This window comes from Mixophyes fleayi, chromosome 11 (genome assembly GCF_038048845.1).
Source record: "Mixophyes fleayi isolate aMixFle1 chromosome 11, aMixFle1.hap1, whole genome shotgun sequence".
Classification (NCBI taxonomy): Eukaryota; Metazoa; Chordata; class Amphibia; order Anura; family Limnodynastidae; genus Mixophyes; species Mixophyes fleayi.
The window spans coordinates 38,356,013-38,383,323 of NC_134412.1; the positions used below are offsets into that span (position 1 = coordinate 38,356,013).

A 27,311-nucleotide genomic window follows, 5' to 3' on the forward strand; every position below is an offset into this window, starting at 1 on the left:
TTGAAACTATACAATATAGTTTTAGTAGCTTTGCAATATAACATTTTTAATAGAAATATAAGCAATACTTTTAGTGTTTCCTGAAATTATTATATTCGGGGACAGGTATTATTAATCAAATAGGTATAGTTGACTATATTTGAGTTGTCTTATTTCACTATTTAATCCTCAACATGCCAGAGTCAACACAAATGGTTGACGCTTAATCTTTCCTTTTTAACTGTTATCATTACTTAATAGTTAGCGTTGTATTAAAGTGTAAACAATGGAATGTTCATTGCTGAACTGCATACGTACAATTACAATGTCTTAAATATATATATTTTTTTGTATCTATTTTTGTAATGTTTTAATAAACAATGATTAAAAAAAGTAGGAAGGAAGACAAATTGATTCTGTTATAAATAATTCACACAAAAATATAGTTTGTGTCAGCCCACGCACTTTTGTAAATTGAGGCCTGCCTTTCCCAAAACGAATCTAAACAAAAAGTTCAGTAACTGTATTTTTCAAAATGTATAACAAAAGTATTTAAATATAACATTTAGTAAAAAAAATTTAAAAGAATAAAAAAATCAGTCAATACACTTCTTTAAACTGAGGCCAGACATACGCTTTCTTAAAAAAAAAAAAAAAAAACTATTTAAATAGTATCCAGGAAAATAAATAAATAAATAAATAGCTGGCAGTATAAATAGAAAGGACACATCAGTGTACCATGCATAAAAAAGTATGTAGAGTCATCGCACATTTCCGGCATAAATCAGGTGCGGTAAGAGGAGATAGGCGATTGTGTCCAGGAAAATCCATGGGACCGTCACAATGGAAGCAATATCTCATTCTACTTCAGGCAGGAACATTTTGGTCTTATTGCAGCACTCCTACCACTCCTGGAGCACAAGTTCAAGTTGGGAGAGACAGGGAGACATTTTCACAACTTGTTTCTCATCAGAACCAGAACACGTGTAGCGTAGTCCAAGAACAGGTGAAAGTGGTGGAAGATGGCATGGCCGGTTTGCACTACTCCCCATTGGGTGGTTGAGTTAGGGAGCTGTGGCAGAGGTGGGTCACTGACACGTGCTATGTTCATCTTTGTCATCTGAAAGAGATAATAAAAGCAGGGAGAATTGTATGATTAGGATGTGTGTATATATAGGCTTTAAAGGCATTATGCCTGTACTGCTCACTACTTCTGTCAGCCTTCAGTTGGACAACCAAAATATTCTATAAATTTCATGTAAATGTATAACAATGTACAAATCTCATAATAAAGAGGGAAAAACTACATAATGTAATACTCAGTAAAAGTATATAGTACTACTCTATGTACCCTCATTAATTCTTATATTAGTGAACATGGGGTTTCATGTGTCTTCTCTTTAGCCAGCATTAAAGGATTGAGTATAAACTTGATATCACAGAGTTGTTTCTATTAGATCCAGTTTACATGGACCTGATGATGCAAGAAGGCAGGAGAGACTTAGTGCATATTTCTCCTGAACTACACTGGATCTGCCTTCTGTTGTGACAACACAGGATTACCTCCTTTAAAGAGGAAGCCGCACATAACATTCACTTTGCGTGCTGTGATAGGAGCACTAAGAAACAAATGAAATAGTTTTGCAACCCCTCTCAATCTTTTGGCTGTCAATGGCATCCTGGACTGGCTGAATCAACACTATCAGAAGAGCTCTTATACCAATTTCTGTCTTCTGTGTAGAGGTAGGAGGCCACACATGTCCTTTTAATGAAATTCTTGGTTGGGCTAGATTTACTAAGCTGCGGGTTTGAAAAAGTGGGGATGTTGCCTATAGCAACCAATCAGATTCTAGTTTTCATTTATTTAGTGCTTTTTACAAAATGACAGCTAAAATCTGATTGGTTGCTATAGGCAACATCCCCACTTTTTCAAACCCGCAGCTTAGTAAATCTAGCCCTAAATATACTCCTGCACAACCTCAGTGCTTCAACAATAATCTCCCCTCTTATAAATGTTTCTTACCTATCCCCCTGACAAGTACCTATTAATTCCTTACTTCACCTGATTAGATTACCCACTAACTTCAATTCCTTGCAAAGTGTCCTTTTAACCCCATCTCCCTTAAATGGGTGAAATTACAGACTAGCAGGAGAGGAAGATTGAGAACAAAAACATACTCAGACCTATCAAACGGACCTTAATAAAATTAATTTTTTTTCCTGTAAACACATTGTGACTTATTTGCGGCTATTAACCTTTTCATTTCACTATAATAACCAATTGTCGATTCTAACCATCTTCTTACCAAAAAGTCAACTTTTTTCACCAGTTTGTCAATACGATTATGAATGCTGGTAAACTCATGATCCAAGGGACGGACAACATGTGCAGCTTTCTTCAGCCAATCGAAATGCTTTTGGTATATGAAGAGTTCGGAGCTGAGCTTTGTAAGACCGGCAGGTACCTGAAAGAGAAAGTCAATCAGTTTACAGACTACATCTCACGCAACTGCCAACAAATCTGTAATGGAGCATGAAAGTCTGTACAACAGGACATGCATCTAACACAAAGTCATATTTTATTTAAATGTCATATTACCCTTGCAACCACTAAATAGGAAAATGCTGCACCAATCCTAGGTTTTTTTTCCTTAGTGAGAAAAACCACTTAATAACCCCAAACATTTCTGCCAAATTTATTTACTGGCGTATTCACCCTAGTAGACCTTTTAAACAACAGGAAAACTCCTGCAAATGAATGTATCCTCTAATTCTGTTTATAAGACACAACGTGATCCAATCCAACTACGTCATGGTTGTACTGGATACACACTGGCACTCAGATTGTGTTAATGGTTTACTGATCCGTTATCACATCTACAAACCACTCTGTAAATCACATCATATCCTCTTTTTCCTTCTTAAATACCATGGTAAGTTACCTCCTTTATGTCATCCTTTCCTTCAATTTATGGTTCTTTTCCTAGCGAATGCCAATGTCATTAAATTGAAATGTTTAGCACCCTCCATATGTTTACTAACTTATCATAAAATCTTTTCAAAATGCATAACATTGGCTCGGCGTTCTGAACCCAACCAAAAGGGTTAAGGGCTGCACCATGAAAGCACACTTACATGTTAAGGCACAAGTTTCAGAAATGGTGCAAATATGAGCTTTTAAACATTCTTTGATCAGAAGCCAATTCCCAAGAAGCCAGAATGTGGAACACTTTTATTACATTAGAACTTGCTAAAGTAAGTTGGGAAAAATTCCCATGCTTCCAGTGCGCTTATGGAAATTAAACTGACACAGTATTACATTCATTTGGTGGAAATGAGAAAACTGCTGGCAGATGAAGGGTTACCTTGTTTCGAGGCCCAAGGAGAGACTGACTCAACCACATGGAAAATCTTAAGGCACAGGGCCCTATTTTAAAAAAGGTTTTCGTTTATCCATTGCTGAGACTAATATGGGAAAAAATGGCACAGAACGAACTAGTAGCAGTCCAGGCATTAAGAAGCCGTGTTGAAACATCTTTGTTAGAGACCCTGCTAATAGATTTACAGTATATTTCTGCAGAAGATTTGGATAGGGAGAAGTTCAGAGCATATACCAACATAGCTCCAGTATAATAATAACACAAGTTTTATATGCCTACTGATAAACTTAAGAAGATAAGTAGAAGCATTATATTAGTTTAATGTTTTCATGTTCACGAAACAACCATGGTCGTTTTATTTGTTTGGAAGTATGTTCGCTTTTTTCAGGGGCAACAGAGAATGATGTTGGGGTCTATAAAACTCATTTACATTCAAATTATGCAATAATGTAAGATCATCATCATCATGATCATCATCATCATTTATTTATTTATTTATTTATATAGCACCACTGTAGATAATCAAATTGTTTTCTGCAATGATACAGATGCAACATAATTGTTAAGAAAACGGCGTTATTGCCATTCACTTTTAACTACAGTGTTATAGGATTCTCACAGAACGCAGGTTCAGTAATTATAACCATACCAAATAGTGGCCCAAAATGCCAAATTATTAGAACAATTGAAATAACTAATGTTTCACTATAGAGGCCCTTTAAGGCTTGAATTTTCTCTTTATATAAAGCAACTGAACTCTCTGGGTTACCCATACTTATCTACTTTTGCAAAGTTCTTTCCGGGAGAGGGGCGTCACTGGAGGGCGGGAGGGGGCTGGGCGAAGCCAATCGCGTCATTTTGGCCCTGCCCCTGCGCCGAAAATGCCGGTTTGTCGTGGGGGCGGGGCTAAAATGACACGATTGGCTGCAAATCGCGTCAATTTGGGAAGACAGTAGTGGGACGCGAGAGACTTGCCAGCTCTCCCGGGAGTCTGTGAGACCAACCCGAATTTCAGGAGTCTCCTGGACATTCCGGGAGGGTTGGCAAGTATGGGGTTACCTCTCTCATTATCTTTGTTAAAATGCAACATAATATACTTGCTTAATAGTCTATTGTTGAGATCTGTAGTTTGCATTTGAGCGCATACACATCTACATACATTTATATTATAGTTACATGGGACCTGATGCTGAGTTAGGAGCAAAGCAAACAAAAGGAGCAAATTTGCACCTTGGCAAATCCATGCTGCACTAGAGGGGGACGTAAATATAAAATGTAGGTACAGATTTATAGTTGGTGTAGGGCATGTCATAGATAAACTTTAATTTCAGTATAAAAATAAAGCTATCAAGTATTTGTGTGCTACATGACAAAACAGCCAGTATTTTTCCATGAGTGCAAAAAAAAAATCAATTTGGGCAGCACGGTGGCTAAGTGGTTAGCACTTCTGCCTCACAGCACTGGGGTCATCAGTTCAATTCCCAACAATGGACTTATCTGTGAGGAGTTTGTATGTTTTCCCCGTATTTGCGTGGGTTTCCTCCAGGTGCTCCGGTTTCCTTCCACACTCCAAAAAACATACTGGTAGGTTAATTGGCTGCTATCAACTTGACTCTAGTCTGTGTGTGTGTGTGTGTGTTAGGGAATTTAGACTGTAAGCCTCAATCGGGCAGGGACTGATGTGAGTGCATTCTCGGTACAGCGCTGCGGAATTAGTGGCACTATATAAATAAATGGTGATTATGATCCCTTGTATTGTAACATGGTTTTTCCAGATGCAAAAATGCTCCTTGTTTTTGCTTTGCTCCTAACTCAGGATCAGGCCTTTGGTGATCAAATCATATTGGTTAATAAATAGCAGAAGATTTGTTTTTATTCCTAGATGAGCATGTACAGCTAAATGTTATGAATGTCTGTTTTATTTACTATGACAGCATTATGGAAGAGAATTACAAATGTTTACTGTGGCCACATGGTGTCAGCACAGCTCACTGTCTGTGTTGATGTGTTCAGCTGTGCGTGTCCAGGCAAAGTTCACATTTTTTTCAGATTTCTCTCTTCTTTTCATATGGGGATATATTGTTTTGACTATTTCCCTGTTGTGATTTTAGATGCACATTTGCCTCATACAGCCGGGGATGATAGTAAGCGGAGACAGGAAATCATTTCTACTCCTCTGCTTGCTCGGATGAACATTGCTTATGAATTGTGGGAGGTTTGCTAAGCATTCATTTCCTGGAGTTAGGAATTGCGCAGGAAGCTCCGTGTTTGCAAGTTGTTTCTAAAAGGTCCCAGCTGTCGATGACGGCAAGCTCTTTGAACCTGACATTGCACGAAATATAACACTGGGATAATATCATGTATCCATGTGACATCATCTGCTCATAGGGAAACTGTTGCCCCCCCAATGGCAATTTATTGTTAGACTTCAGTGACACAGCTTAATCTGTAATTGTCATTCTTTTCCGAGCATGATATCATCTGAAATGCATAATATTTGCAAAAATAGAACTGGCCTTTGCACTACATGATTAATTACACTGTGACTTCAACTTTCATATTTAAATTGACTTTTCATGCACATTGTACACGTACTCTGTTTATAATTGATGATATTATGACATGGATACTTATGTCACCTACGAAAAAACATTAAATGTAATCTGCATTTCCCAAGAAATTTTCTAACAGGCACATGTGAGAACACACTTTACACATGTGCTGGTGATCTAGATATGATTGCGTATTTTACTCTACGTAAACTGGCGTTAGTCCAAGTCGGCATCATCCCCTTAATGTGAGGACGTACAGATTATGTATCAGATTATTATGCTGAAGGGGTCTCCTGAGCTGAATAGCCAATATTACTTTAATTTAGCAATAATAGTCTTCATGAATAAAAAAAACATAGGTAACGATGGAACGAGAGAGTAAGTCATTTGAAGGTACAGCATGAAACATGAAACCACCAAGAAAATGTTTACCTGAATAGTAGACAATTCCACAGCATTTATAGACAGTACAGGTAAACTCTCCAGTTTATGCTCTCCTTCATAAGGGTACTTGGATTTCTGCAAAATTAAGATACAAAATAAACAGGAGTTTCCAGATTTACTAAACAAACAAAATATCAGAAGGGTTAGGTGGCATAGTGGTTAGCCGTTCTGCCTCACAGAACTGGGGTCATAAGTTTGATTCCCAACCATGGCCTTATCTGTGTGGAGTTTGTATGTTCTCCGTGTTTGTGTGGGTTTCTTCCAGGTGTTCCAGTTTCCTCTCACACGCCGAAAACATACTAGTAGGTTAATTGGCTGCTATTAATTGACTTGAGTGTCTCTCTCTCTCTGTGTGTGTGTTAGGGAATTTAGACTGTAAACTCCAATGGGGACAGGGACTGATCTGAGTGAGTTCTCTGTACAGCGCTACGGAACTAGTGGCGCTATATAAATAACTGATGATGATTGATTGGGTGGTGACAATGTGCAGGCTGAAGGTTGCCATCTATCACTTCATTATGAATGAGTGACATCAGTTTTTGTCTCATGCAGCCCAAAAAAATGGCTACATCAGCCATAAACTCAGAGTTTTGGCCAACAGAACATCTAGTGGCCAAGATATTGTAGGAATTGCATCGTCTTTACCAAGCAATCACCTGTGAACATGTCTGTAATACATATTATAAATAAAAAATATCTTTGTTTTATTATGTGCTGCTTTATAAATAGCTGAAAAGGGTTAATTCACTATTTGTTTTCTAAAATATCTGGATATAAACAGCTGTTGTTTTATTGTTTAATAATAAGCATACAATTATGCAAAATAATGTTCTTATAAACTGTACTATATGAATGGATGTAATATGTAGACAAAAAAAAACTTTTATTGTTGGGTGTAGATTAATTTTATTTTTAGATAAACCCATACAGATTCATCTAACAATTGTCTTTGCTCTTGGTCTATACAATGTAGTGCATTTACATTGTTGCAGCTCACAGTGTCAAGTGTTATAAGTCAGTATTAACGAGTTATCATTTTCACATCTATGAATTAGGATGTCATACATGAAGTTTTAAGATATTTTTTTAATTTCATGGGTTTAGTTCCACTTTAAGAAATGTGTGTGTAAATGATGGCCTTTAGTGGAATTATAGCCCTCACTGTATGGGGAGAGAGTGAACTGCACACACCACAGACTGTGACTTATACTGAATCCCACATCTGGTTGTCGAGGAATAGTCATCTGTTTCATTGCTTCAGTCATGAATATAATGTCTCTTTCAAAGCCTTTGCCCTAAACATCACTCTGTAGAGGCTCCTTTTACCACTGAGTTATCAATGCAGAACTCTAAATAAACAGTTGTGTAGTAATGTTCTACTTTTTGAAAAATTACTTTTGTTCAGTAACCATTGTAACATTTAGTCATTCCGTGCATTTTTTAAGCTATAATTTAAAAGATACAAATCTTAAATCTGTATATTCTGATTGGAAATGTCAGTGATCATATATCAGCAATACAGTGGATATTATAACACGCCAATACATAAGTAGAATTTAGGCTATCATAATGTATAATGATTTACTACAACCAGAGAGTAGCAATCTCATGGTTTCTAAATCATTTTACAGGAACTTTTCCCAAAGAAATTCCTTATAAACAACCTTCCTTGACCACTTAGGGGAATATTTACTAAACTGCGGGTAGGAAAAAGTGGAGATGTTGCCTATAGCAACCAATCAGATTCTAGCTGTCATTTTGTAGAATGCACTAAATAAATGATAATTAGAATCTGATTGGATGCTATAGGCAACATCTCCATTTTTTCCAAACCCACAGTTTAGTAAATATACCCCTTAATCTCAGTGATGTATTATGCAGATTTCAGAATGTACATTGATTGCAATACTTACAAAGTTTGTGTATAGATGTTTGGTGTCACTTAGTAGATGTTTAGCCATGTGTAGTATGCTGTCAAATTCTGCTTTAGGGTCTGAAGGCTTCGGCCTCAGGAGAGGAATGGCCCATACTCCTTCACATACACTCATAATAGCGAGAGCTATCTGGTACAAACTGCCTGCAAACAGAATAAAAACCTCAATATTTCAGCTATAAATTAAAATGTTAAAACAATACAATAGGCATTTTGTTTTAATATTGACAGTAGTGTGATAATAGGTCTTGCCTAGCATGATTAGGCTAGACCTTAAACAGCGACATTGACTTCTACCTTTAGAAATGAAGTCCATTCATCATCATATTATTAATAGCGATAAATTAGTGACACAATCTCTGGACAGTAAAATTTTGGTCAGATTAGTCTGATCACATCCTAAAAAGCTTCACACATCCTAGTCAGCCAATGATACGTAATACATGCATTTTTTAACCTATTGTATCTAACGTGTGGCCAATCTAAAACAGTCCTAATCTTCCAATTGCGGTTTGCTAATATGACTGACATAGTATGATAAATGTCCTGTAGTTTTGTACAGTGTGTCATCACAGATATTTAATTGGGGCTGCACTGTAGCACAGTGATCAGCATTGCTGCCTCTGGGCTCATGGGTTCATTTATAACCACGGTCATATCTATTGTGGAGTTCTCTCAGTGTTTTTCCTCTGAGTGCTCCAGTTTCCAACCATGGTCCAAATATATACTGGTAGGTCAATTGGCTTCTGACGAAAATGTGTGTGTGTGTGTGTGTGTGTGTGTGTTGTAGGGAAATTTAGACTGTAAGTTCCAATGAGGCAAAAACTGATGTGAATGATTACATATTCTCTGTACAGCACTGTGCAATATGGTTGCCACTATATAAATAAGTAGTAATAATAATAATAATAATAATAATAATAATAATAAATAATGGTAATAAGACCGGAAAGGACTCTTTGTTGCTGGGGTTTTAGGAGTGGGTACAGATATACTGTAATAGTGGCAGCTGGGGAGGTGAGAAACGCGTATAATCAAGAAAAAACGTGTAGATTATACAGATATTATTTACAGAAAGATCAATAGAAAATGCCAACTTATGTGTATTATATACAATAATCTTCAGGAAAATACCAGTCAAAAGCTGTGTAAATAGCCTAGAACTATTGAACCACAGATCCAGCCATGGCTTCATGTGCACTACACAAAAATAACATTACCAAATGTATTTTTATAGCATATTTTCTCATAACGGCTAGGGCAAATTAATTTTGAAATATTCTGGTACAAGTCGATGGAAAGCCACCGGATACATTGCGGACAAGTAACATGATAAAAGGACCATGTCAGATTTAAAGTCTTCCTTGGTCTGGTCTAACTAATAAGGGACCTGTGCCATAACCACTGTTATAAACATGCCACCTAATTAAAAGAGAAGGAGGTGTGTGGGCCATGCTGTTTATTTAAGTGGTCTAGAACAGCTGGATAACAGAATATTGGCTGTCATCCACCCAGAATGCAACTTTCCTTCTACATTCTAGGGAACACCAGGGATGAAGAAAATCTTACAAGTATGGAACATGATAAAACTTTAATTGCATACTAGAAAAGTCACATTTTCTCTCAATTACCAAGCTATTGCAGCTGTAAGGAAAATCCATTCATACTTACATGTTCAGAAGAAGTCCCTTGTTTCACAGCTAACCTAGGCATTTATTTGTATTTACCATGTATTATAACATGTAAGCTGTGTTTTATATAAAGTATAAGACTTGTTTCCGCAGCACATATACTAAAATTGGAACGATCCAAAGAAGATTAGCATGGCCCCTGCGCAAGGATGACACGCAAATTCGTGTAGCGTTCCCTATTTTTTATATAAATTCTAAGGGTATTATAAGTCACTGAAATTCCAGGTAACTTGTAATATCCGTAAAAGTTGGGGTGGCATTCCTAGTAAATCACAAGTTGTCTTAAGGAACTCTGTACCGGTCAAACACTCAGCAGTTAACAGCAATGTATAAGGTTATTAACATCATCATCATTAGGTATTTATATAGCGCCACTAGTTCCACAGCGCTGTACAGAGAAGTCACTCACATCAGTCCCTGCCCCATTGGAGCTTACAGTCTAAATTCCCTAACATACACACACACACACACACACACACACACATACAGACTAAGGACAATTTTAATAGCAGACAATTAACCTACTTGTATGTTTTTGGAGTGTGGGAGGAAAACGGAGCACTGGTAGGAAACCCACGCAAACACAGAGAGAACATACAAACTCCACACAGGTCATGGTCGGGAAATTAATTTTGAAATATTCTGGTACAAGTCAATGGAGTGTTTTTGGAGTGTGGGAGGAAACCGGAGCACTCAGAGGAAAGGAAACCCACGCAAGCACAGAGAGAACATACAAACTCCACACAGGTCATGGTCGGGAATTGAACTCACACCACAAGGCTACTGTATTAACATCACTTGTGTGTTATAATAACTTATATGCAAAAGTCTGTCATTGTTGTCATTTTAAATAAGGAGGCCTGAACAAGTAACAATATACTGATTAAAAATGTTAAGTTACAAGTTTACAATGTATCTCAAAACCTAATATGTTTTGCCACACATCCCACATACTGTAACTCAGAGATTAAGGCACTGTCTGGAAATACTCAAATAAGTAATTGCTGCATATTAGAGCTACTGTATTATAAATCAGGACAAGCTATCCATTCCCCTCCTCCTCAGTTTCATCACTGCTTCCTATAAAAAGAGAATTGTGTTCTATCCTGGAGCTTCTCAAATTAATGTTTCACCACAGATGAGCTCAAAAGTTGTTCAGTACTATATGAACTAATGGAGAGATGTATGAATGGACAATATTTTGTAAGCCTTTGTTCTGCGCTCTCCCCCTCTGTGTGACGTATATTCCTGGCAACTTTGGCAGAGTACTCAAGCTCAGCTGCCAAAACAGTAACAGGAAACAAATGAAAATTTTGTTTGTTTTTTTGTGTCCTGTTGGGTTTGGATGAGTTATGAAACAATCATTAAAATCACGGGATGCTATTCCGGCCATTGCGTCCACTGGTCTTATGCTATGAGTTTAAACACCCCCTTCCCAATCATTCACTCATAAGGGATATACTTTATTCACAAGTTACTTTGCTACAACAAATTACTAATACTTTGTGCTAAATATTGCAAATTCATTGTGTTATTATAGACATTGTTTAAATCTGTCTGGATGGTGTAATCTATGAAGTGTCCTGGAGTGGAACTGATATTTGATGGTTACAGATTAATAGTAATAATCACACTTCAATTCATAAAGTGAAGCAAGTAACTAACATATAGGGGCATATTCAATGAAGAGGGCAGATTGGGGTTATGAGGGGCAGAGCACATAAAGTGACTAGTACGGTACGGCAACATTTACAGATTTCCCTTTGCAACCCTATGGGGCGCGGTAACGGGACGTGTGTAGCCACGTATAACCGCGATCTGCCGTCGTAATTGAATATGCCCCATAAGTTGCTCTGTTTTGAGGGAACACTTAATAAGAGGGGATGGCAGGGGAAATGAGGCCAAAGTCATCCTATGTCTTTTATAAAAGTGTTTTTATTACATAGGGAAACTGAGGGGGGGGGGGTTCCTAGTGTCTGGAAAGCCGCTCCAAGCTTGGGGCACTGTATGCTTGAGGTGGCTTGCCCCATGTATATGATGGGGATCTCCATATATATGATGGGGATAGGAATTGCCTGTGTATATGATGTGGATAGGAAAAGTTGGAGAGCAGCCAAGCACTGTCTAAAATTATAGCCACTCCCCCATGCGTGCTGGTTACGCCCACTGGCGGCATAGCGTGGAAAACCCTCTCTACAAATCCTGCATTTGCCCCTGTATTACTATTTTAAACCTTAACATCACACTCCACTAGTTGAGGAAACCAGCTTTCCCCACGTCGGTCTTCTTATCAGCAACAATGAAACAAACAGTTGAGAGCTTTCTGATGCTAAATACTGTTTAATTATAACACCACACACACATCTCCCTGAGGAAGCCCCATACTGAAGGGCTGAAACGCATAGGTGAAAGGTCATTAGTGTTATACTCCAATACCACCTATTTGTGCACAGCGCCACCTCGTACTTTGTCGCTGACACAGCTACTTCCTCCATCAAAGGTCTTCAAGAAAAGACCAGTATCAATATCAACACATAGCCTGTGGTTTAAGGAAACCCTTGGCTGCTAATCTTTCTCTTTAAAAATGGCACCACCCCCCACTGTCCCCACGAGGGAGAAATAATAAACGATCAGCCGAAGTGGAACTGCTGTGTCAAAGGGTGAGTGTAGACAGCATTTCATTTAGCCTGTATATCTCTTCATCTGTTTGGAAATATACTTAGACTGTATCACAAAAAGGGTTTTACTCTATAAGATTATTTCATTAACGTCTTGAAAGCCAACTATTTACCCATCTGAGCACTGGCCCTCTAACTGACTCTATTAATACCTAGGACTAGATCACTAAAGGTGATTTACCATTAAGTGTGTGGATCCCATGCTGGACTTTTGCTCATCTGATGGTTTATCGTGTACTATTTCATTATCTATATATCTACTGAAGTACTAGGAATATTTGTATTTTGTTGTGATTATGTATTAGCCATTGTCGACAGCCATTCAAATTGTGACAGATCAGTACAAATAAAAGATATTGGTTTCATTTAAATGTATGCATCTGCAGCATTAGATGGGTACGTTACTAACCTATCCCTAATACCCCTCCTCCCCTAACCCCTGCACCTTGGGATACTCTTTTTCTCATCCACCTATAACATCACATAGCTCTGTAAGGAGTGTGAGTAACCAGCATCACGTTATATGCAACAAACTTCCCGTTGTGCAATTTTATAAAGGTTATTCCTAAACTGAGCAAAAGTATTAATAAAGTGTTTGCAATGAAACGGTTCTGGGACCAAGGTTTTCCAATTGAGTCGAAAATAGTACGAGGCATTTGGAAGTATGTTTTCAGATAATCATTGCCACAATTAGCAAGTCTTTTACTTTTTCCGAGGAAGCATTATTTATGTAAATTCTTTGCATCATTTCCTTTTTAAAAAATCAATCTATCTTCTTAAGGTCAGAACAGCATGAAATTTACTTTCACTAGTAGTTTGCCTAAATTGCCCTAGTAACTCCAAGGGACTAATCTAAACCTGCTATAAACATCACTGAATCCCCTCTAGGCTATTTAAATCATACTTAAACTCTGGAGGTGAGCCAACTATTCATACATTGTACACAGAGTAGATATACAGTTTCCTTCCACTTGCATGTGCTTCCCAATCTGCTGCTCTTAATATTCCTAACCCCATCACATGCTCTTTCTTCCCTTTCTGCCAGTTGTAAATGTAAGTCAGTTTCTATTTTTATATGCATTGTATGTTTTTACCTATAGATTTTATTGTACACAGCTCCACCTATCTGTATGCCATGTGCATACACAGTAGCACACTCACATTCCACGCTTCTATATTTGTTTTGCTAAGTTGCTTTGCAATTGTTTGATCCATGACTGAAATGTACATATAGGCAAAAATAAAACCATCATCATAGTAGAGCCACTAACACGCTTGGACCACCTCTTCATTAATTACAACTTTATTTTACTCCTGGGGTAAATGTATTTAACGGAGGGCAAATTTAAAATGACAATGTCTTTAAAGGCAAGACATCCCACTGAATGTAATAGCCAAAATTCAATTACCACCACTCCTGAAGTGGTGAATTTTTTTTGCAATTTTGAATGTCTAAGAAGGATCTTTGGACTCCCTTTAAATGGGGAACATTTCTCTCTCTCTCTCTCTCTCTCTCTCCCTCTCTCTAAGTCCCTCTCTCTCTCTCCCCCCCCTCTCTCTCTCTCTCCCCCCCTTCCTCTCTCTCTCTCCCTCCCTCTCTCTCTCCCTCTCCCTCTCTCTCTCCCTTCCCCTCTCTCCCTCCCTCTCTCCCCCTACTTCTCTCCCCCTACCTCTCTCTCTCTTTCTCTCTCTTTCTCCCTTCCTCTCTCTATCCCTCTCTCTCTACCCCTCCATCTCTCTCTCTTTCTCCCTCTCTCTCTCTCTCTCCCTCCCTCTCTCTCTCCAGTCTCTATCCCTTAAAGTACCATATAATATCTAGTAGCACACAAATGCATATAATTTTCGCGTTTGTGCTCATTGCTGTGGCTATCCCATATTCTTCATGAAATGCCTTAATCTACTGGAGGAAAAATATGATGCTTCTCTCCCAATCTATAATAATTTGGCACATAAATATGTGCGGAAAAACTATGCACACAGGCACAACTGTGCAAAAATGAGCGCATGTCATTACAAAATAAGAAGTTATGGCTCTTGTGTTGTATCTTTTTCTGGTTTATACCCGACTCTCAGTGTCAACTAATGTTGCAAAGATAAGTTTTCCACCAAACCATGCATAACAGCCAATAAATGGCTCAACATGTAACTATCAATGGATTAAATGTCTTCTAAAGGGACATTACAAGTTCACATTAAAAGGCTTCTTGTAAAATGCACACAGTGAAACTTGCACTTCCTGACTGAACTGAGGATGAAGTAAATTATATTATAAATTTCCATTTTAGGCTCTGAGTGAACTCCTTCTTCAATAGGCCTCCATAGATGAAGTATTGCTAGCAACTCTTTTTATATTAAGCAATTTCTATTTTAGGTTTAAATTTCTATGTTGACTGGATGTCTGATGCTAACACTTTATTATTTTGCATACGTCTGCCTATATAAAACACAAATAAGCTAGTAATTATTTGATAACATTAGTTAAGTATTTGTCACTTCAAAGTGATTTTGTAAACTGTGTGTCTTCATTTTGGTAAACTTCTATCTGGAGTTTTAACTAATGTTCCAAGTTTACTGTTGAACCAACATTTCAGTCTCAAGAGCAGTGAGATAAACTTTTCATCCGGCGAACTGAGAAATGGGTAAACTTCTGGCATTGAATACATTTTTCAGATTGCCCGCTGTCATTCTGACATGCGGTACTTAATAGGATTAAATACCAATTACCTCTACATTACATCCTGCCACTTGCTAACTGTGTCCCAGGAGCCTCATAAAAATGTCGGCATCATAACTATTAAGTGCTACTAAACCTGTCTATCACAGAGGCATTTGCACTCCTCAGTCAGGACCATTGCCATGTATTTGCTTTACTCTTGTTTTTTTACTGTTAGTGGGATAATGCCATATTATAATTAACATGAATGCTCATACATGAAACGCTGTTTTTTTGGGGCTGAAATAAGAGCATTTACTGTTGTATAACATGAAATATATGCTGACAAAGGCCCAGTGTGTTGTATGTGATTGTGACAGCAGAGGCTGATTCTTGGCGAGCCAGGCAGGTATACAAGGCCAGGACACAGATGCATATTCTAAGTCTGTGTGTGATCTCAGTAATGGGATGACAGGCAGTTCTACTTGTCAGGATTACAGCATAGAGCAATGTGTGGGGCTATAGCCCTGGAATCCTCCTGTTATGGATGGCTATCTTCCAATTCTAATCCTTTTTTTTCAGTGAACAATAACTCAGAAAGTATATTTTATTTCTTTTTGTTTGTTCTACTCACAGAACACTTTATTAGAGGCCTACAAGTTCTGAATGCCTTTTAACCGTTATAAATGTATTTTTCCATTACATTGTTTTCTTTAAGGAGTGCTGACGGCCGAAGAAATACCATAAGGGCTACAGGATTTTCTAAACCTAAAATGAAAGTGCCTGCTCTACATCAAGTAACACCAAGGTGGTAATGTATTGTACATAACTAAGAAATAAAAACTTGGAGTAAATAAATAATAAGGGGAAATAGTTCCATATGCTCTGTAGGCATTTCAGTGTGAAACCTTTCTTTCATTTTCTTGAAACCAGACAGATCACTATCTGAGTGTGTCTGAATCATGAGAAATAAGATGCATAAACCCAAACAAGTCTAATAAACGTATCAAGTTTTTTCCCACCCACAAAGATTTATTTTAAAGGTAACATTACATTATCACTGTCGTGTCATGAAATAAATATGTTGTTGCTAATTACCAAAATCCAACTAATAACAACATAAATCATTTTCAAGTGGGAACACATCCAAACACACACCCATTTATGGACAGCACGGCGGCTTAGTGGTTAGCACTTCTGTCTCACAGCACTGGGGTCATCAGTTCCATTCCTGACCATGGCCTTAGCTGTGTGCAATTTGCATGTTCTCCCCGTATTTGCGTGGGTTTCTTCCCACAATATAAAAACATACACGTAGGTTAATTGGCTGCTATTAACTTGACCTTAATCTGTCTGTGTGTGTATGTTAGGGAATTTAGACTGTAAACTCTATTGGGGCAGGGACTGATGTGAGTGCGTGCTCACATCAGAACGCATGTGAGGCAGTACAGTGCTGCGGAATTAGTGGCGCTATATAAATAAATGATGGTGATGATGATGATGAACACATCCAAAAACCCACACAAGGCCCTAAATGTGGCCCTTCAGAGCAGGAGTTTAATAATACTGTAAAAGAAAGATCACAGTGCACCAGGGTAATTCAGGATTGAATATAATGTATTATCATCAGTAGTAGTCCTATGTTCACGACCATAATGTACAGCCCCCATAAAGGGGGAAGGGTCACATGGAAAGCATCGGAAAATCAAGTTGTTCGCTTCTGTTTTTTGGTATCAGTAGGCCTTTACCAAATTATTATTGAGTTTCTATTTGTGTCCTGGCCTGACTGCATAAAATATAGTGATTTGCGTTTTTTTACTTCATGGGGTGTCCAACCTTTTTAAGAAAAATATCATCTCTATTTCAATATAAGATGGAGACCTAAAATTAATTTGAAAAAGAATGTGAATGAGGTGTGTTGTACAGATATTTTATTTGGGCCACTAAAGTATGCCCTGCCTTGTATTTTTGCAGTTTACAGAGAACCAGAGTCTGTCTTTTCTTTGATCCATAGGGTCTGATTTTGACCTAGGAGCAATGCAAAGAGAAGGAGCAACTTTGCACCTGGACAAACCATATTACAATGCAAGGGGTACAAATTGACTTATTTTTTTTGCACGCAAGGAAAATACTGTCTGTTTTGCTATGTAGCACACAAAGACTTGATAGTTTAATTTTTATACTGAAATTAAAGTTGATCTATGACATGCCATATCCCAACTAAAAAATATGTCCCTACATTTTAAATTTACCTCCCCTCTAATGCAACATGGTTTTGCCAAGGTGCAAATTTGCTCCTTTTCTTTGCTTTGCCCCTAACTCAAAATCAGGCCCATAGTCATAGTACATATTATACTCCTGCTTTGAACAGATGTATAATTCTGTGGCAGTGAATTTCTATATTCCTGGTCTATGCATTTAATAATCATGTAATCTTGTCCTCCAGGCTGTACCCACAGAGGAAAGTAACAGCCTTGAATGGCCCACTATAGTTCAGTTAAAGAGTGTTTCTGTGCAAAGGACAAACAGAATAAAGCAAAGCTCTATCCCCTTTTGTCAGCCCAGCTCGCAGAGACATGCCTTTCAGGCAGTCAGTCAACGTACCTATTAGAACAGACCCATGAGGACATCATTAGGCAGGGTGGGGTTGACGGGTGAATGGGTTTTGTATTCAGACCAGAGACGTCCCAAAAAATTTTTGCCATGTGAGAACATCCAACTTCTCTCAGGTCGCCATAGCAATAACTCCAAGCCGTAAAAAAAAGAAAGAAGGTAAAGCGATGTAAAGGAGAGAAAAAAAGGGATAGAGAAAGGCTAAAGTGGAATTCGGAAACACTGATGATGTTCAGGCTTTCCAAGTAGACGAGGCTGGATGAAGTCAAATATTTTATGGAAACAGGACTGTTAAGAGCTAGGGAAGGGGTATTTAGAGAGGGATGCCATTGAATGGACCATTCTTTTTCAAACCAAACCAAAAACTTATTGGAACACTTCATGTTCTTCCACTAGAAGAGACAGTTAGTCTGCTGCTAAGTAGGCTGCCATAAGCACATTGCTGTTTAAGAGAATCCTTTATTACATTGAGTTCTGTGATAGTTAATCACTGAGTATAATGAAAGCTTTTATAAAGAAGTTCACGGTGTAGGTGAAATCACTGTGGTAGAGTGGGTGGATCACAAATACCCAGCCCAGCCTTGCAGTGTGGGATTTGCTTGCTGTCATGTAGCATTGCACAGGATTCAGCAATAAAAAGGACATTAAAGCACGAAACACTTTCTCGATTTAACTGCACAAATAAACATTTTGATATTCGCGTTTATCTTAACCTAATAAATCCCAGAAGCTTTCCTGAAGATATGCTGTGCAACAGCACAAAGTGGCTGATGCAATGGTTATCTTGCTTTCTATTTGGTCCTGAGCATATTATACACACTATGCTATGGACATGTTACTTCAAAAAGCACATATACATTTTGTGACTTATATTCTTTATACATTTGCAAACCAGGGCAGAACACTGCATGAGGATATTATTCAATGAATGGCCTAGTAAGGATTTTTTATTTTCTCTGTAGAAACGCAGTTTGTCGGCTGTATAATTTTGTATGTAATTATCACTGAGAAAACTGTCAATCTGACTCATACACCCAACAAAACAGTAAGTATTCTTTTAAGTATGTAGTATTTGTGTCTTTCCACAACTATGGCTTATCCAGGCCAGAGTTCTCATGTTGTGTTCAAAATCAAATGTAACATGAGAAAACGGTTGGGGAAATAGAGCAGGACAGAGATCAATATATCTCTGCGGTGGTTACCACAAGAACTATGCTTATCATGTGGGATCCAGGCTTTCATGCCATGGGCAGAACATGGAATCGCCAGGCTCCATAGCAGAACTTCCATGAGGGCCAGTGTCTGCCCTTCCATCCCTCCATAGCTCTCCTCTGTTCCTCTGAACATGCATGGGAGTATACTTTACTTTTTTTTTTTTTTAACTGAAATAAAGTTTATTGAATTTTCTAAGATAATTGCAAAGGATACAAAAAAAAAAAAAAGAAATAGGGTAGGACATAAAGGGGAAAGGGGTACATAGTGGGGACGAAACACAACAATATGTCATAAAACACCAGCAATCTAGACATCTATCACTTTGTAGTATTTAAATATAATTATAGTCAGTTGACAAGTAAAACTAAAGATTGGCACTCTAAACATAAGTCACTTTAACTTTACAATACGGAGACTAGTCCATTCCATCCTTGTACCTAGGCCCAAAAGCAAATATTTCTTAGATCAAGGCACGAGCCACTGAGTCGGAGATATCCAGCCTATGGGGGGACTGGGATGGGGCCCCACCTCCGTCTGTCAATACTTTATTTTTTTAACAAAGTTGCAATGGACAACCAGCTTAGCAATCTATTTTATTCCTTCATGATTCTTATTTCAAAACTTTAATTTGGGGCTTTAGTGATCTTGCAACTGTTTAAACATAATTTGGCATTTTCAAATTTCTACTTTTTTTTATATTTGGATCTTATTTTTATTTTTTTTTACAAACTCCCAACAATTTTTTAAATAGTTAATCATCCAATAAAATAGAGCTTTTAAGACACTGCAACCTTGAATCAAAAAATCCAATGAAAGACGTGAGTGGGCTTCCAGCCAATCCGAACATATAACCAAGGAACACACCTCCACGCATTTCTCTGAGTGCACTGTATAGTACAGTTTGCTCTCCACAGTGGAAAGAGAAACAATTCTACATATGAACATTAACCCACAAAGTGTTACAAAACTCAAATGAAAAGAAATGTTAGAACAACATAGCCAATCCCTTAATAGAACATCGGCTGTTTCTAACAAAACTACTATTCAAGATGCTAGTTGGAGATCAATTTGTACTGTCTGGATAGCAATTCAGAAAGAAATGGATCACATCCTATTACAAAAATATGTTATATTTAATAGACGAATTGTACAGATTTAGGGGCCTATGTCTTAATAGGAGAAAACCAATTTCACTGGCAAAAACGGGTGTTTTCACAGAGATAGGGGTTCTCCTTATGTAACAAACCCTCCCTCCCAGTGATAGCTTTCGCTGTAATCTCCAGCGATAGCTTTTGCTAGCGATCACTTTTGCCAAGTTCTATTTACTATTCAAAGCTGTATACCGCTGCTGTCCTCCTATTGCTATCACCATCTCAGGATTGAAAAAATGTTTTGTTGAAATAAAGCATTTTCAGTTTTTTTTTTACTATTATTTATTATTTTTTTTTAGAAATTTTTACAACTTTTTTCTATTTTGAATGAAAGTGGAACTTAAAACTCGAGTCAGGCAAGTTTGTTCATATATGCATAGGCTCCCCCACTGGCCTGACAGTATAGAAAGATCTGCTGCCAGCCAGTATCACTGGGGAGCCAAGCACCGCTCAAATGCCCTATTTAAATGTATTGGTAAATATTGGAGAGAAAGATTTTTTATCGCTGCGATATCCATCAAAAGAAAATCTTCTATGTCACCAATACATATGCTTATGCTTCTATGCTAAATTGCTATTAGAGCAAAAGCATGCTGCTAGCCTCAAGATGTTACTTTGTCTGCATATACCATGCAGCATGACTAGGATTTATATAGGAAACCTATGAACCCAGATGTTGTGAACTACAAGTTTCAGCATGCCCTGCCAGGCACATTTCTACTTTCTACACAGCTGGTGAGCCACAGGCTGCTTACCATATTGATATATACAAAGTACCCAACATAATACATTGATAAACCAAACAAACCAACATCCTAGTAATTACATTTGTATAGTATATTTACGTTTTTGTTTTAACTATTGTATAGTTGTCAACATTTGTAAATGTCCAGGGACATGTTGTTGCCGAGCCAGTGCATCTATACTAGTTACGTGCAATACTGTCTCATTGGACCTTGGAGAACAACAATATCCATCTAGTTAAGTTTACTGAATACCGACAGTATTTTGAATTATAAATGCGCCTTTTCAGCAAATATTCACTCCTAATGTCCTAGAATGGTTGGTAAGAACTGCATTTAACATGCAGAAAAAACAAATTTTATTGTACAATTGACAATATTGAAAAACAGGAACATTTCCTGGGACAATACTTTCCATGGACAACGTTTTAAAACCTGGGACTCCCTCAATCTAAATTAAATAATGTTACTTTCTGTTCTTTGCTACTGGAAACGAAATAAAAAAATGTAATTAAATTGAACTGGGCATGTGTACAAACAGTTGTGGTTGTGTAGCATTTGTTCACTGTAATGTAATCTTTAAAAACACATAGAGATGTTGTAAAATATAAAAAAACACAATTTCTACTATCAAGATTTTCCACTAATAAGATTTTTTCTTCTTAATTATTATAAGTATTTGATTCATTTTCAATACACAATTATGTATCGCTAAAATAGATTTATATTTCTGTAATACTTTTCTATGGCTACAGACAATGAAGTTGCCTCAAGTCATTAAAGTGCGCAAAGTTCATATATTTTGGCAGTAACATTCCCAAATGTAACACAATGTATACAGCTGTGCTGTAAAGTACATCTTATATTCATCTCATATTATTAGAGGAACTGTCCCCTTTTGTGCACTTTTTCTTTATTTTTAATGCAGAATGCTTTTAACTGACTAAAAGTTTCCCTTTTTGCAATTTGTGATAAGAATTTCAAACACTAGGGTGTTCCTGACAGAAAAAGTAAATTACAGATACTGTTAGATACACACAGTCAAGTATACCTAATGAAGAAAGCAAGTTTACAAAATGTGATATAGCCTATAAGACGTTATTAAGTACTATAATCCAGAGCAGAGTTTCTTTCATTAGTGCACCACAAGACTAGCAATATTTGATTGATTACTATGAACTGCTGTAGCTGAGTGCAAAATCCACGATGTTAACAATTGCAAAACCTTATAAAAATGTTGAATGTTAACAACATTTCTTTTTTTAAACAAGTTTCAATATTTGTTGTATTGTGTTGGAAAATATTTTTGGTATTAGATAATCTGCATGATGTAGAGTTGCTGTAGAACTAGGTCTACTGGCAGATCACATCTGAGTGAAGGGAAACGTGCTGGATGTGTGTGTACTGAACAGCTGTGAGTGCTGTGTGCAGGGGTGGGCTCCTCTCCACCTCTCCTGCTGCACTCCGACAGAAAGCTTCCTGTCCTTCTCTAAAGGACGTCATTACAAGCCCCCGATCTCCAGTCACAAGGTATGTGGAGAGTTGATGTAAATAGGGTGGGTGGGATGTACAGAGCTGTCACTAGATACTAGTCAGGCGATACAAGATAAGGAGAAGGGTGTGAGTGAACGCATGGCGTCTAATGAGACTGGCAAGAGGCTGAAAGCATGGACATTAGTGGCAGCATGGAGGCAGAGAACAGAGCATACAACAGATAAATACACGTGTCGTTGGGAGTACATACATACTCCATTAATTACAGTAGTTAAAAGAAAATCATACTATAATGTGAGGAAAAGTTGGAAATATATTTTTAATTTATTTACTTTTCAAGTTTAAAATGTTTTATGTACTGTAGAACTATTATTATTGATCATTAAACAAGTGCACAATGTAGCAGATGTGTGTGGAGTTTGCTTTCTAAGTGATATTTTTTATTTTGTTTTTTATTTTCATTAAGCCAACATAGAGAAGATTTACTTACATTTGTGTATCTATCTATCTATCTATCTATCTATCTATCTATCTATCTATCTATCTATCTGCCTGTCTGTATGTCTATCTATCTGCCTGTCTGTATATCTATCTGTCTGTCTATCTGCCTATCTATCTATCTATCTATCTATCTATCTATCTATCTATTTGTCTATCTATCTATCTATCTATCTATCTATCTATCTGCCTATCTGTCTGTCTGTCTGTCTGTCTGTCTGTATATCTATCTATCTGCCTATCTATCTATCTATCTATCTATCTATCTATCTATCTATCTATTTTTCCCTTTCCATTTTATTGCCAAATGTCTATACTGCTGTACAATATATGCACTGTATTGCATTGCGTCATGTCAGACACAAACTATTGAACATAGTAACCGATCATTGTGCAGTGATGTAAACCAACCATTGATTCCACCAAACACCATGATCCTCAGCTGCAGTGTTTATGCCCTTAAGACTCAGAGTATGGCCATATTATGTATTAAGCATGTTTCCCAATGGCGTTAGAAAAAGACCAGTGAGCGGTCATCGTATTTGAGATAGGTTGATGGGGCGAGGTGCAATGGATGACGCTTGCAGTGAACGTTGAGTAAATAAAGCAGATGGATTCTGCAGGTGCAGTTGGGTATGAGGTCATTGGAACCAATAGGCTTTTACAAGTGATACCACAAGCATTATTTTTTATGCCAGTGGATAAGGGATCTTAAAGAAGTTTAAATGTGGAAACTGCCTATGTACGCAGCAATTTGCATGGATACTTTGCTTGTTTCCACCAATCTGGTAAAAAAAATCTCTGTGTGTTTTCTCTCAAAACAACCTGCAATGCTGATCAACCTTTGAAAATCTGGATTCCGATTGGTCAATAGTCATTGTCTACCAGCGTGTACAATTAATGGCCCACCTCACTAAAAGCTGAATTCCCTGCTTGTGTGGTCAAACTGTGCACATTTCAGGTTGTATTGGCAGCTTCACATGGGCGACTTAAACAGATTTATATTGCACCATGTCAAACCGAATTATGTCTCAGAAACATTTTGTCCGTCATAAACAAATCATCACAGCCATTTCACCACAGTACATTAAGGAATATGTTTATATCCCATAAAGAGTGCAATCTTTTTAACAGATATATAAAAATTGAAAATATGACCAGCAAAATGGAAGGTCACACATGAACACTTTTTTTCTGAATGAAAGCACATAAACCCTGCATAGGTCAGTAGTTATACCTACATGTGCTATACATCTATAACCTTCCACAATGCAAAAACGGCTGCACCTACATGAAATACCTAACAACTCAAAATTAGGTTGCTCTTTCTTGTTATGTAATATTGTTTATTTACTATTCTAGGCTTGCGCAATGATTAGCTGCTGTACATTATATATCTCATGCATTGCATTTAGTATATATTTCACCAAAGCAGTACGGAAGTACAGCAACTCCCATCCCGCTTTGCCAAACAGCTGGTTATATGCTGAGAACTGTAATATAACAACAGCTGGATCGCCACATATTGCCTTGTCCTAAACTAGACTAATAAGATTATATAGCATCATTGGTGGCTACTGTTCTTTGTTTGGAAAAAGTTCTGGACAGTACTATTTGCTTCATATTTTTAACAATATTCAGTTTGCAGCTGGAAGCTGCAGTCTTTTCTGTTTTCTCTCTAAAGAAGCCAAAATCTGATGGCTAACAGAGAATGAAAACCCACAAGGCTGTAGTTCTCTGCAAAAACTTTTGGAGGACGTACAAAATCATTATGAAACAGAATACATTACAGCACTAATGGGTTTATGATGGGAAAGTACAATCAAAGTTCAGTGCAACACTTCCTAAAAAATAAAATGTAGACCTTTAGCTTAAAGCAACATCTGTACACTGACAGAAGGGATAAGCGTTTTAACTCATGAGCTCCGGTAATGGCCATAGAACTGTATGAACATACTTCAAGAGCGTTTTAAAGGCTGATGTATTCTATTTTAGAATACTTTCATCTGCACTCTTTACTGCTACAATAAAAAAGAGTTTCAGTGCTCTGAATTCCTAAGGGTGGGTAAACTCTTTTACTCTAGAGAATATCCAAATAATGGTTGGGTGCCTAAGATACTTAATTTGCTTGTAAAATGCTCACTTATATGTATACATATAGTTATAATGTTTACAGGCTCAGCTAGCGTGTTGTGATTGTCGTTCTTTGCTGCCTGTAATACTGTATTTTTTTTTTACAATAATCTCCAGATGTGCTTGAAATGTTTAGCTACTCTGCTTTACAAATGTGTTTTGTAACTCTTACTGCTTTTTTCAGTTTTGCTTCACATATTTATATACTTTTTCTAATTAACTTTTATTTTAGACATCGTCCAAATATATTCTTTAAATACATCTGTTTTGAAACGCTGCCTGGGTTTGGGTCCTGTGGGAATAGTTGTTTCATTAGGTTCTTCTTGAAAATGGAAATGTTCCCTGAGTTAATCTGTTAATAGTGCTCAACTCTAGCAGTTTAAAGGCTTCAAACCTACTCAGACGTATTCTCATTGTTCTATGTTCCCATATCTGTTTGCTGATTTTCAAACAATAGCAATTTATCTATCTCCTTGCTACTAAGGCTTCTTGGCTGTGAAGATACTTTTATGATGGGAATTCCAGCCACTTCCAACCTGCATCTTGCAACCAGAAGTGAGAGGCTATGCCATAAATGGATGCATGCTCAGTGCTCTTTATGTGATGTATCGTGCAGGAAAAAACTACCTCTTCTTTATTGTATGTAAAACAAGGAAGCTAAAAAACACAAAATTAACCTAGTTTACCTCTAAAAATTTATTTTTACCATTCTTATTAAGATGGCTTTAGCTTGTGTGAACCTATATATATATATATATATATATATATATACACACACACACACACACTACAATATCTACATTTGCATCAGTCTCAATAAGTTTGCATGCACCTACCAGCAAGGGTGTTGTCTCTTTAACTTGGTCATGCCGGTTTCAAAGGAACAAACTATAAGTTCTTCTTGCATTAAGCATGTCATGTGGCAGAGACCCATGCCAACTGTTGCTGTTTAAAGTTTTGCATGGTAAGGGGAGCTCTAATTAATAGGCTTACAGACACAATTGAACTGTTTAATATTGTAAAGCAGCGTACAGCAGTTTAAAATCTTATTACAGAGTGCCAAGTAAAATGTGGTCCACTACACAACAATGGTTTATTCAGACTAGAATGCTGTTATTTGGAAAGCAGTAGATTTTGGGCAGGGCATTCATTAGTTAATGCTTTCTGTTTTTTTATTGTCATGATTGTGTTTCGGCATTTTTAAAAATCTACATGCAGGCAGTGTTGATAAAATTAACAATTTTTATCCCATAAAATCAATTGTTTGCACAACACATAATTCTAAGCGTATAAACAATTGGGTGAAAAGCCTTTAAAATATATATTTTCATGTAATACATATATATCATAAGTAGGGTTTTCTCAGATGTGTCTTTTGTAAAGCATGCACATTTACTTAGACATTAGTTTGGGATTTGCTCCTTTCAAAAGTAGTTCAATGTGTAGTTTCCTCTCTGGACACCAGACGGCGCTACTAGTTAAGAAAGCATTCTAACTTTGCTTCTGCAGAGGTGATTTCTTATTCTCTGGGTACCATACAGCAATAGACCTCATAATGATGTCCCAAGTTACAACATTTCAGACTCCTTTCAACATCTGACTGAAAAATGTCCCAAAATATTCTCCCTAAGGCATTGTGTAAATCTCAGGCATTCCAGTATATCCTAAGCAATAAAGCACTCCAACTGACAACGTTATAGCAATAATAAAGTGAAAATATGCACATAATAAAAGTAAACAGGAAAACGGAAGAATATAAATTTAAAATAGTTATACTTACTTTTCATATTTTCCCCCTTGGATAAAAGTTGTTTTTTTTGTGAGGTGTTTTCTGTTCTGTATTTTCTGGCTCTTTTGTTTTATTTTTGTTGTTGTTGTTGGTTGTATTTGTTTACCTTGGCTATCACAGGAAAGTTTCCCGCCTTTATCCTTTCTATTGCCACTTCAGTTGTTTGTCAGCGTCCCACTTTAATTCACCTGCTCCCCAGCTCTGAGGTAGAAATCGCAGCCAAAGCAGATAACAATTCCTGCATTCACTAGTGACAATGTCTGATAGAGGGAGAGAGTATGAGTATGAGTGACTTGACGTGGGTATGTGTGTGTGAGCATGTGAACTCACACCACTACAAATTGGGGGTTTATATACACCACTGA

The 27,311-nt window shown here is 37.2% G+C and overlaps 1 protein-coding gene and 1 non-coding gene across 2 annotated transcripts; one reads left to right on the forward strand and one right to left on the reverse strand.

Moving 5' to 3' along the window:
- Nucleotides 1-689: 689 nt before the first annotated feature.
- IL11 (interleukin 11) lies at nucleotides 690-27,311 on the reverse strand. Its single transcript, XM_075189603.1, has 5 exons — nucleotides 26,938-27,311; nucleotides 8,269-8,432; nucleotides 6,344-6,430; nucleotides 2,286-2,444; nucleotides 690-1,099 (listed from the first exon to the last, which is right to left on the reverse strand). The coding sequence occupies exons 1-5, from the start codon at nucleotides 26,942-26,944 to the stop codon at nucleotides 932-934; spliced, it is 585 nt and encodes a 194-aa protein (XP_075045704.1). The 5' UTR covers nucleotides 26,945-27,311; the 3' UTR covers nucleotides 690-931.
- Nucleotides 10,061-10,163, forward strand: LOC142108058 (U6 spliceosomal RNA). The gene has a single exon (XR_012680086.1). It is a non-coding gene; the product is annotated as a U6 spliceosomal RNA (small nuclear RNA).